General features: G+C 33.8%; 1 protein-coding gene across 9 annotated transcripts in view; it reads left to right on the top strand.

Moving 5' to 3' along the window:
• The window catches only part of LOC123869929 (dachshund homolog 2), a 194729-nt gene that overhangs the window by 36516 nt on the left and 144901 nt on the right, over positions 1–13312 (top strand). For 5 of the 9 annotated variants that reach the window (XM_045913031.1, XM_045913026.1, XM_045913025.1 and 2 more), the window contains exon 2: positions 1259–1285. The exons of the other annotated variants lie outside the window; for them this stretch is intronic. In XM_045913031.1, the coding sequence (XP_045768987.1) occupies positions 1259–1285 (27 nt within the window). The remainder of the gene's footprint in view (positions 1–1258; positions 1286–13312) is intronic. 9 annotated transcript variants of the gene reach the window in all.

The raw sequence follows: 13312 nt of genomic DNA, 5'->3' as shown, positions 1-13312 counted from the left end.
ACTTAGCATATTGATCATACCTACTATTAAATAAGGTAGTTTGGAAGTGTAAGTAGGTACATCTATTTTACATGGTACCTATATTTTTAGGTGCTTACTTAGAGTTATGATAATATTATTGCGTGCAGTATTCTGTATTTCGTTGACAAAACTTCGGCCATCGTAAAATCTTGAATAACAATTAGATATTTGGATTGCCGGCATACAGGCAACAGAGTCAAGATATCTTTGTGGGCAAATGCGATGAAACAATAACATTGGGTTTCAACTTTATCAGACTTTAATATTAGCTTTGCTAGTTAAATAATTATCTAGCAATTATTTACATAAATGTAAACCTTAGTAAGGACAATTATAATTACATAATTATAATTAAAGATACAACAACGCGTTTATGTAAGATCTAGTTAAGATGTGGTATCTAATATTAAAGAAGAAAATTTAAAAATATATTATGTAATTTTATCAAATTTTCAGGTAAATAGTTTAATAATTGAATAGATTATTTACCGTCATACTAAATATACAGAAAGTTGCTAATGATCATGTAGATTTACCTACAGGTTGGTTAGGATGATAGGTTAAATAAGAAAATTTAAAAAATAATTATGTAATTTATAAATTTTTCGGATTGCTATTATAAATGTAGTTAAACATAACACAATATTAATAGATGGATACACAAGTTGGTTACGTTATGATCATGTATATAGATTAATATAATATTAGACATGATGTCGGTCTTGCTTTGTGCATATCCAACTCCAATTACGAGATGTAATCAATAAAACAATAACTCGGCCGAAGCGTACGGCGCGCAGCGTATCGCAGCGCGAACGCAAACACGGGCGGATCGCGTGCGAGCTACCAATATCATCGGAGTCAAGCCGTTCCACGCTACCCCATATTTTAACAACTGTCCTAATACATCTTGCAATGTTGTTTTTAACTGTTTTTGCCACATTATTGTTTGTACCTTTTTTTCCGAATGTTTACTTTTAATTTTTCTGTTTCATTTTATTCTCTCTTTTTTTCTATGCAGATTGTTTTGTGCGGTTCATTGATCACACTTTTATGAGATAAGGTTACGTTAATTTTATTCTCCTGGAAACATAATATGATTAGACAACTGCTGAATATCATGTTATTAGTTCTTGGAAATTCATGTAAATTTATCTGTGTCAGACATAAATTGCAATAAATTTGACTTAAATTTGAAATATTCAACGAATTGGATGGATTTTTTTCTTCATTTCAGGTGCCTGTCAATGAAAGCGCCAGACAGGTATGTCGCTAAGTCACTCGCGCTTTGTTTGTTCGGCCGGATTCACTTACGTTCGGAAACGTTCGGGTGGGCTCGGCCACTAGTCCGGTCGGCTCGCAGGCAAAGGGTTTAAACCTGGAAGACCACACGATGAAACTACACACCCGCGTCGCAGGATTATTAAGCACAGTATTATTTTTCCATCAAAATTGCTTATTGATGTGTGTTATTTTAAATGTTTATTTTTTTGCCAACTCCATCCATAGTTAAGGTTTGCCCGTTTCATGTCATTGACATTTGAATTTATTCAATCACTTTTAACTGCTTGATTGGCCATTTTTCTCCTTGTTATCGATTGCACATGTCTCGGTGGTGTGTTTTATTTTAATGTTTTAATTTATATGGAAAAATTGTGGGTGATTGTTAGTTGTCGTTGTTTTGCTTCCAGGTTTATACCCTTTCTATAATTTGGAAATGACAGTTGAATCCTAAATGAATCACAGATAAATTTACAAACCTATACGAGTAATTTAGATTATGTATTGAATGCATTTCTTTATATGTATTTAGTTTTTTAAGCATGATTGTGTGGTTGTTTTTTTTAAATAATATATTTTATTTGTAAGAAAGTGTAATAATAATGTAAAATTATTGAAAAAGAATGTCCTTGTCAGGATTATAATAACAATAGCCAATACGACATCAACACACGCATGAGCAGTAACAAGAGTCCAAATTGATCCCATGACAAATTCGTGATCATCATCATCAAATCGTAAAGGATTTAACGCCTCCGTTGGCACGCTTCTTTTGTTGGCATCATAAAGCCGGCCATTAACATGTTTGATAAAACGTTGGCCGCACAAAAAGAGACCGCGGAGCTACCGTAGGCTCCCCACTGCGAGGCCTCATTGAGGAATGATGCCATGCTGTGGTACTTATAAAGGAACACAAAGATGTAGCCGTTCTCTCATGTTTTGGCTACAGTAGCCTTGATGCATTCCGTATGTGTCATAGAGTTCGCATTGATTTTATTGTATTGTGTAAGTGACGCTCCGACGCTCGCATCTGGCGAATTTGAGGATTTGAATAGAATATAGATTATTTAAAAAAGACCAGCCTTTTTCTTAAATAAATTTACAGACAACACTGTATCAACACAAAAAAATCACACATTTTAATAATTAAAATAATATCAGAGATAAAATTGGAATGCCAGAATACTAATTTGTCTGAATACAGCGTTGTACCGCTACCTACATCAAATGTTATAGAATTCTGACAAATGGTATAATCCCTTGCTGCCCATATAAAGAGGATCACAGATAATAGTTATTATACAGATATTTTTACTAATGGACTCCAAAATTAAAACAGATCTATGTCAACTTTACTTTTGGATCCTGATCCTAAGTACATAATTCCAACGAATTAAGATAAAAATTGAGTGAATTAGTTCGTCAAGGGTGAGTACAATGATGACATTAATGTAGAGACGTATTCGGTAGCATTTTGAATTTCTTTCGAACTATGTAAGTTTCACTCATTAGCCAAAACTATAAACTAAATACGTATAATTTTAAGGTTTGACATGAAAATCTTACGAAGTTCACGTATAAGAGAATGAAGCAAAAGTTTAGTTTTCTGGCTTGAATCAATTACTCCTATAACGAATACATTAAAATCAGCCCACCTCTAAAAGGTCTACGGAACGTTTTCAGCAAAACAAACAGAAATCACAACAAAGGATCCGCTTACATTCTGACGCCTTTTATACTAACAAAGGACGAATTCAAATAAACACTAAATCGTTAACCCTTTGACCGTCGGCGGGTAATTTTCACTTCGGAAAACGGAATGGAAATGGTTTCCAAAAGGGGCAAACACCTCGGTGTTCGTGGTGTCGAGTGAAGGTATTATTTTCAAAGCGGTTTTTTTATTTTATTAGAAACTGAAATAGATTTTCGCTGAGCTTTTAAGTCAAATTGCTGTTAGTACATAGGGCTACTAAATACTTAGGTATGTCATAAAGGAAAATAATTGTTGTTCCTTATAAACAAAATCAGATTAAACTTTAAGTAGAGTTGAAGTACATTCTATTTTGATTTAAATTAAAACTTAAAATTTTTATTGGTACCTATTGAATATCATTTTCCATTTTGAATTAATTGGGTACATTTAAATATTCATTAAACTCTTTCACATTCTATAACTATCAGTGAATAAAATGAATCGATGCATCCAATCAATCAGTACACGTGGACACGTGACAATATTAGATAAGTTTTGAAAGTGATTTTACTTTGGAATTTTCTTATTATCGACATTCTTATGTTTTATTTAAAGACCTTTGTTAATAGTAATGGGCGTGTTATTCTAACGATGATTTGACTTTATTTACTTTTTAAAGTTGAAAAATTTGGAATCGTTCTGTATTAGCTAAGTATAACTGCAATTAATTCATTTTTGTATGATCGACAATAGTTAGGGTAAATTCTAATATATTTCGTTGTCAACGTCAATTCAAGAAGTCATTCACTGATTACACATAAACATTTATATAAGATCGTTATTTTTTCTTTATTAATGTTGCATGTTGCAAAAAGCCAAGCCTGCAACTGCAGATTGCACTTAACATCGAATCAAATAAATCGTTTTATCAATCAATCATAATCCAACTGTAAATTCTAGTGTTTAATGAGGCCTTCTACAAATCATGTCATGAGTAGTCGGTGCATTGGGCGCCCGTAGTCGCATTTACCCAGTTGTGCGCAGAGGCGTGAGGACTTTCCCTCTCATCTGTTCCCCGAAGTATGCAAGCATGCCATCCCTGACCCATGTTTGAACCAAGTCAGAGGGTGCGGGTCACTCGAGTAGTAATGCGATGAAACGTATTGTGAACATGTCCTGAGTGACGCAAGGGAGTCTATTATGGGGTTTTGCAAATGTTTAGAGGTAACGTTGTTTTAGGGTTTTCGAGTCTAATGACAATTATTATGTTTAAATAGGTTTGTTGAAATGTGTGCAACACATTATAAGTACTTTTTTAAATTTATAGACTGCAATCAAATCAATCAAGCAAAGCAAGTGTTGATGCAGCCTAAGATGCAGCGCGCTTACTTAGAAGATGCCTCTTCACTCTTCAATTTTTGAGTCTGATTTTAATTTCCTATTCACACATTCGATTTCAAAAGTATTAATATAAAATTTGACTATGAATTTTCACGGTTTTACCTTAAGATAAAGTATGGTACGTTAGTATTTTGCACACAATATAGGTAACTTATCAAAAAGAAAATGATTTCAATATTATTATTAAAATAAAAATTGTAACCCTTATGTCGGAATAACAAAATGATAAAGTTAATTTGGAAGAATACAGAGTAAAACTCGATTTGATATTCAGCGAATGCATTTTTCAAAACGTGTAAGACAAATGAATCTATAAAATTAATTGGACAAGTAATCGAAAACTCCGAAAGAATTTCTTCCTCTCTTGCTTTAGGGGAGAGGAAACAAATGAGAGGCGGACGTTGAATAATTCGATTTCCTTATTTGCACCAATCAATCAATATGTTATAAGGGAATTCGATATCATGATTCATGAAGCATTTGACATTGAATATTAAAGCCAAGAGTGATCAGTATTGTCATTACATCGTATTAAAAGAATAAAATTAAATTAAGACAGCAAAAAGTCCCAAATCAGGTTTATAGTCTAAGTTAATCTTTATATTATTACATACTAGCATATGCCCAAGATTTCATCCACGAAAATTTATGTTTTTTATTAAGAATCGCGTGGGAATCCTTTAATTTTCCGTGCTAAAACATAGCTTGTATCGTGAAGACTCTTCAAGAAGATATCTTCAAAATGTTTCAAGAAGCTGAAGTGAAAAACCACGATAGCAAAGATTCAAATTATTTACTATCCCTTTATCGCATGAAGCTGAGAAGCGGTGGAGTCGCCGTCCTCCGCAGACGGCATATTAGTTGATATAATTGCATTTGCTACCGACCTCGCTGACGTTTCCTGCCGAGTATCTACAAGCTCGATCTTATAGGCAATTGAGTTACTGACATAAACCACCCTCGGAATAACTTGCCACTGATGAGAATATTTCTTGATTGACATCTTGAACAACTTCAAAAGTCAGTCATAAAGCAACGGTAGACGGAAAATGCAAAGCAATTATTTTGATCTCTTCGAAGTCGCCGTAACAGAATTAGCTGCGAATCAAATAAGTAGAATGCTGGATCTGATTAATTAAGTAAGTTGCTTCGCTATAAATAAGCTCATATTAAATTTGGTTCGTAATTCGGCCGGGTACTTATTTAATTCCGGATATAAAATTTCTGTGATTGAGCCCCGGCGGGAGGAGTCGAGGGGCGTGAATTCCAACAAAATTAGCACCAGGGGTCGAAATAAAAAGCGAAGGAAAAATTTAATGAACAGGAAAATGCTCCTTTTTGCAGCTATTCCATCTATTTATCTACATCGGGATGCCCATTACCTTGCTAAGAGAAAAGTTTACATTTTTAATTTAATGATTCCACTTTGTGGAAGTTGGGCGGGTTTCGGCAAAATCTTAATTTGGGGATTTCTGAGGCGTCTCGTTTTGTAAATATTATTCCTTTAATAAGACCTCACGTTGAGGGGTGATGCTGAAGTCCGTGATTACGACTCTCTTTGCGAGCTTCATTTTGGACCTCGTCATTTTGATTGGCGCTAATGAAATTTTTCTTACTCTATGCCATTTTCTTGTTCTTGACAGAGTAATTTTCAGCAGACCCGACCGCCCTAGCCACCTTGATGTGTCATCAACACACCCTCTAAACAGTTATTATTTTAATACAGCTGAGCCTATGTTTTTGCCATCTTCATTTAAAATTTCACTTTTGCTAATGCAATTTCTTATTTTATCTCTCTCGTGAAGTGCGTGTCCCATCTGTATCAAAATTTCTAAATCGTTAAGTCCCAGCTGCGTCTGTATAGGCGATGACGTTTCGCTTTTAGCGGCTGTTTTAAAATTGAATATTTGATGGCGCCATTCCCTTATGACGAATCCGCGGTGCTAGAAAAGGGCCAATTTTGTGGGAGATCACTTTGAACTTTGTTGACTGGCCTTGTTAGTTATTGATATTATATTTATTACACCGTACCTACGTGAGATTAGATAATTTTTGAATTTCTCTTGCATGCCCATTTATTGTAATTTAATCAATATCAAACATATCTCGACTGTTATCAAACAACTGTATAGCACTCAAACGTTCCCATTATAAACGCAAATGGTTACAGCTTAGTTCCTTTCTAATTACACAGATAAGCGACTCCAATAACGGTTCTTTTATCACATCTATACGTTTGGAATCTAATTGGAATTTTGCATGTTGATATGTGGACTCTTTATTGGTCGATATTATGTTTGCTTTCTGATATTGATGTTTGTAATTCAAATGGAAGTACCTATCCAGCAACGCGTCAAGTAGTGATAAATCAAACTGTCATTGGTAGAGTTTCATGTTATGTTATTATTGAAGTACATATCAATGTCTAAAATATATAGGCACTAGACAGTGATAAAGTAGATATAATTTATAATATTTCACAACCACCTGCTTACAAAGGATCAACATCTTAATGTTATCGAAATTGAAAACTTGAAACAAAATTAATTAACAATAATTTGTCAAAATTAGGAGAATATTAATATATCAGGACTCAGGAGTGCTAAATTTGCATTTAAACGTTTCTGCCAGAAAGCTAATTTACGAAATTATAGTTATCATAATAGAAATGCGGATTGAATTTTTTTAATATTGAAGTTTTTTATACAAGGGTCGATGGGGTCGGTTTTTTTTACAAAACATCTGTTGTGTGCATCATATGAGTTTTTGTTATTTTAAAAGGAGACATGATGGATCAGTTTCAACACGTATACGTCGGTCTCTTTGTTGCTTGGTTTATGGCCTTGTAATGTGTTTCTTTGTTTGTTCAATACGTGTAACAGTAGCTTCCAAAAGTTCCAAAAAGTACTTTATGGAATGTATTATACCCAAGTGCTTTCGATTTTGTGTAGTCGGAAGTATAAAGTTTTCTGATCTTTTATTTTTACAATTATAAAAAAAAAAGTTTACAAAATAAAATAACAGAGACTACAAAAAATAAAATAACCGAAAAATGTATTTACTGAATTTAAGACGTCTAACTTTCGTATAATTTTAAGATTGATTCAAATCTAACATTGAAATTTAAAAAGTCGACAATTCGTCTCTTTTGTGCTGATAGACCTCACCTGCCTTGCCCATTACATACTCTTTGGCAGACAAAAAGTAGCCTATGATCAGCTGCAAAAAGCTACCAGACAGACAGACAGACAAACTTATGCATTACTTAATTGTATGTAATACTAATACTAATGTATTAGTAGTGTGGATAAAACGGGTCAACTCATGTTTTTGTCGGAGTATACCCGAACTGCCTTACGAGTTTCGAACCTGTCTGGAATCTTTACTCATAAAATAACTTTATTACATCTAGGAAAATTTTTACCACTTACCTAAGTCAGGACTCCACCGATTCGGCAAGGAGAATCTACTGAGAAGAGCCAACAAGAAACTCAGCAGTTAGGCATTCTTTTCTGCAAAATGCAAGCAAAATGTTACAATGTGTCGTAGGTATAATACATAAGTAATAAGTTATTATTGTATTGTAAGTAGTATTTTTCTTATTAGTATTTTATCGCTATCTTCCCTAGCATAGTACTTATACCCATTTATATCAATGAGTGTGACAGTACACCTTTTCAATATTTAATCCAGATTACGTGAAGAAGGCTTTTTGGTGTAACACGCAAGCGCGCCATTGAAAAAGGCCATAAAGAAGTGGCAAAAAGTAAAGTACAAAATATCATTAGTAAAAACTTTTTTGTAAGTGTGGGAGCGTTCTAAGTTTTAAAAGCTTTCTTTTAAAAACCACTGTTGCGTGTACTTCAAATAGGATCTTGTGCAGATTGCCGGTACATGTGAAGATTACGCCTTATCTCAAAAAAGGTCTGTTTGTCGTCGATTTCCTTCAAATGCTATTAAAGAGACACATGTAATTTTTGTTCGAACTTCAGAAATCTGTTCACAGCTGAGATTTTGAATGGCAAAGATAACTAAAAAAGTTTAAAGAGGATTTATAATAGCTGTAAGTAGTCTTTAACATTTTAGTATAGACACATACCTAAACTATAGGATAAAAAATAATGACTGAATAATAATCTCTGTGAAATACAGTAATCTAAATGTTTTTGCTCCTTGCGTAGTATGAAAATCCTACGACAAAGTTCAATCACAAGGTAAGATCGCACTTAGGCACCAAACTGATAACTATCGATAAAAACCCAATACAAATAAAAACTGACAGTGACTAGATTCCTAAAAAGATCAAACAACGATAGTTCTGATTAAGATGTTCGTTTCGAGTCGAACTCAATCTATTGCGAGCACTTTTTGCGCAGCCTCTAGTGATGGCTGATGAGTTGATAAAGACACTATGATTGGATAATTTGTGACGCCATGTTTCTCACGTAATATATCAATTTAGGTAGGTATATTGCTTCCAACTTCAATACTTTCACTCTACATGCTATAGAATGCAGTCTTCTTCAAAGGCATTTAATTCGTAAAAATAAATATGAAATAATGAGAGACGGAACTAAGTAATAATAATGATCACATTATTTATTTATTTATTTATTGTATTTACAATATTCTAAAACTATTTACATTGAATTCTTAGCGCCCTGAAGTCTTGGCGACTTGTCTGGGCGCTGCACATTCCTCTAAAAATTAACTGAATGATATACGGGTAAGACTACTCAGTACACTCAATACAAAATTATGTCGGTATAAGATAATATTATATTATACATTGTAGGGATAAATCATTCCAACCGAAATCCATCAAACTAATTTAATTCAAAGTATATCCATTTCCTTTTTGCAAACAATATAATAAAGTAACATTTATAGCGGTTACATGAAGACGAAAGTGTGCGTACTGCATAGGGTATAAAAAAGCGAACGCGACTTTTGATTGATCACCAACACCAAACTGTTTTTTGTGTGAAATTAAAAACACGGAGTGGGCATGCGTTGGATTAAGAAGGAATTTCAGACGAATTTCCAATAAGGGACCCGGGCCTTTGTTGCCGAGAACAAATTTTTAAATTAATTTATTTTTATAGGACGCAAATTCGGACATCGATTTCGCATTACGGAATAATAGAAGCGCCTTTTATGGACCCATTCAACGTTGATCTTATAAAATATTCTTCTTACCTAGTCTGACTTCAGTACTTCGTACAGTACTGCTTTGGTAGCGGTAGATAAATTAAGGGATACGATCATCCACAGAAAACCGTAAAGCGCACCACAAACGAGTAATTAAAGCTTCTATAATACATTAACATTGTGCATACTAAATTCGTGGGAGACTTAGTCGAAATGTTAACGGAATGGTTAGGGAGATGTAACACCCAATACCGCAAAGGTAAGATGTAATAATAGTAGCTGTTCGGGGCTTTATGAACGATCAAAATTGCACGAGCACGTGTATAAAATACACTTTGCAAAGTAGATTTAAATTTTAATACGAAGCTTTCAGTCGAGGGTCGTAAGTAATGTCTCGGCGTTGGAAATGGGTGGAAGTGCTAATATACGAGAATTTTTTTGACTGCCTTGTAATGTAGAAGTTTTGGAGAAGTTTAGGGAAGTATTTTAACTCAGTGACTTCGTAAATGGGCCGCGATATATCGATCTTGGGCTTGTTGATTTTTTTTTGTTTTTTTTTGATTGATAATGTGGGAAAGGTAGAATTATTTTTATTGAGAGACATTAAAATAACATTCTGTTTTGTCTTAGACATCCATTTTTATTTAGTAACGAAATATACGTTAAGACCATTGCTATCGATAATGTGAATAAAAACGGCATATCCACGCTAAGACCTCAAAGGCCGAGGCCTAGTCTCAGGTGTCGACTGCGGCCGATTTCACAAGACAATGCATAATAATTTCATTTCACCATTACGGCGGCCATCTTTGCGAGTCGCACAGTTAGAGGGCATGGACGCACCCCTCCGTGGCAATTTGCATTGTAACTCGGACCACGTAGAAAGTCCTAACTGCTTCACCACCACCTTCCAACTCTTGAATATATAATTTAGTTGCTTTTATTAACAGCAACTTCGCGTGGGAATCGGCGATAGCCTTCTGTGGTGACTGTTTATTGTGGACGATAACTTCGCTAGATTTATTTTATAGTTCAGCTAGACTTCGTCCTGGAAGAGTTGCAGTTGGTTCTTTTACAGACGCTTTTATACTGCCAATAAAGAGGCTCGATGCATGTGCCATTAAATATTTGTTGGATTTATTTCACGGGCTTGTTTTGCTGATATGTTTATTAGTTTTCTTGGCAACATTGTTGCGCAAATTAAGTAGTAAAAATGTTGTATTTCATCGATATAAATTAGTTTTTATTGTTTTGTCTTAATGACTCAAATGAATTTTCTCGGTAATCTGAACTTATAATGAAAGCTGTCTAGTTTTATGAATTTATATTATGTAACGAAAACAAACTGGGCAAACATATCAAATCCGGACACAGTTTCATTGACCTAGAGAGAACCCAGACTTTTTAATCAGGTTCTTATTTTATTAGAATCCCACACCATTATAAACTTAATTAATCCACGTGCGGCCTTAAAAGAGTTGTTGCTATTTATTTGATGCTATATTTGTAAAAATATGTGGATAGTGTGGAGAATATGAATTAGTTTATTAGAAGCATTGAAATATTTCCGTTGCCCAGTAATTTAATTTAGATGCTCAATAAACAAAATTCTTGATGCTTGTTTTATCATATCCCTTATAAACTTTTACAATGTAAGTACTCAAAAACGAAGAAAGTAAAAACAAACACTACAAACATAATACTTGCATTAAAAAGCCTTTTATTTGATTTCGTACAATGTCTTCATATTGAAACGAATATCATTATGAGCTAAACGACATTTGTCGATGACGGTACAGAACTTAACGGCACAGTAATAGGTGCAATCGTAGCGCTCCCCTTTCTGGTGTTAATGTAAAAGTTGCCGGGACAAGACGGTTATAGAAGTTTAAAGTTTGTTTTGATTCTATTAATTAATGTGTTTGGATGTCCCAGCTTAAGATTTTATAACTTACTACCTTTGTAAGTATTTAGGTACAATTGAAACAATCAATAATTTTGTCATTGCTAATAATAAATTAGCTAAACATCTTTTTAAGTTTACCTACTCTATAACTAATGCAAATAGTTGCGATAAAATAAACGTAATATTTTGCAAGTAGAAACTCTAATTAGAAATGATATGATCCTACATTACAATCAGAATTACATATACTTAATAATGATTATAAAACTAAACTGAACGAACTCTATGTACCTACCTACTATGTACCAGACGAGTTATTCTGAACATAAAAAATTGCACGAATAACACGATTTTGGTTTAAAATAACCCTTTTGTAGGTAGATAAGTGCTTACTTTGTTCAATGAGTAAATCGTGAGTAGTGCCATAGTTTTACCATATACCTTAGTAATGCGCTAATGAAAGCGCTAATATCATATTGGAACGAGTTTTATTCAATCTTGAAGCAATTATAGTATTTTTGTTGAAGTGAAATATGTATATAGAAGCTATATTTATGTATATCCCATACATAAATATAGCTGTTTCGACTGTTCCTAAATATGAATAGATAAGTCAAAATAGAATAATGAAGGTGAAATTATTAGGCTCCAATGATGAATAAATTGTGGCTTTAATTCCGATGGTTACTTTTAGGGGAAAGCATTATTCCATGCCGTGTTTCTAACTCTTTAGGGGTCGAAATATCGACATTAATAGAATCTAAAAGCTTTCTTACGACGTAAATTTCCAATGACTCGTTTGTATTTTGTGCTTGGAGAATTATTGCTTTTAAGATTAAATAAGTCCTACTCCCGATGGTTTTTAGTATTTTGAAATACGAGTAAGCTATGTGGCTCTATTTTGTTTTGGTTTGCAGCTGCACTTATTGTCTTAATCCCTGAATTCTTATGATTAATTTCATTGCTTATTAATATTATTAGATTTCTATTACCAAAATCGGTGATAAATATGTTGCCTATTTAAAATTTATTTGTCAACTGTGACAGATCTTTAGCTAAATATTTTATCTTTCGGCAAAAACCACAATAATTGTGTACACCTCTGGATTTTTATAAAACACATTTGCCTTTGCGTGATTGACATTTTCTCGGTTGTCCGTTTAGCGACAAGGCCGGCAATCCATAATTAAGTTTCCATAAGTTTATTACCATTTCTTGATTTGCAATAAAGTACCTATTCCTATTTTCGAGGTATATAATTTTTTTATAGTTTTACGTCGAAGTTTCAGTTGCAGTTCGGTCACTCCAAATACATTTAATTAAATGTGTGTTTTCTAACATTCCCACCACCAAGTAAAGTGCCATTATGCGATCTGAATGAAGTGCAAGCCGCCGTCATAGGGGCATCTTGTGGACCCTCCATCGGAGATATTGACACTTCTGTCTGCCTCTTTTGTTCTAGCACGTGTTAGGTTACACTACCCACAACGGTACACGTGTGCCTATCATCCTTTCTTCCTTACATCTCCGGATGGCTTTGTTTTATTGTAAGTCGCTATTATTGAAACAGGTCATATCTACACATACATTGGTTATGCGTTGATTATGATAATTACGAGTACATTACGTACATTCCATTTCATCAGTAACCATATTAGAAATGCAAAAGTGTGTTTGTTTGTTGGTTTCTTGGTTTGTCCTTCAATCACATCGCAACGGAGCAACGATCGACGTGATTTTTTGTATGAGTATAGCTAAAGACCTGGAGAGTGACATAGGCTACTTTTTATTCCGGAAAATCATAGAGTTCCCACGAGAAGTTTAAAAACCTAAAAGAAGTCGCGGGCATTAGCTATACA

Source organism: Maniola jurtina, chromosome 11 (assembly GCF_905333055.1).
Source record: "Maniola jurtina chromosome 11, ilManJurt1.1, whole genome shotgun sequence".
Taxonomy (NCBI): domain Eukaryota; kingdom Metazoa; phylum Arthropoda; class Insecta; order Lepidoptera; family Nymphalidae; genus Maniola; species Maniola jurtina.
This window is presented reverse-complemented; position numbering and strand designations above follow the sequence as displayed.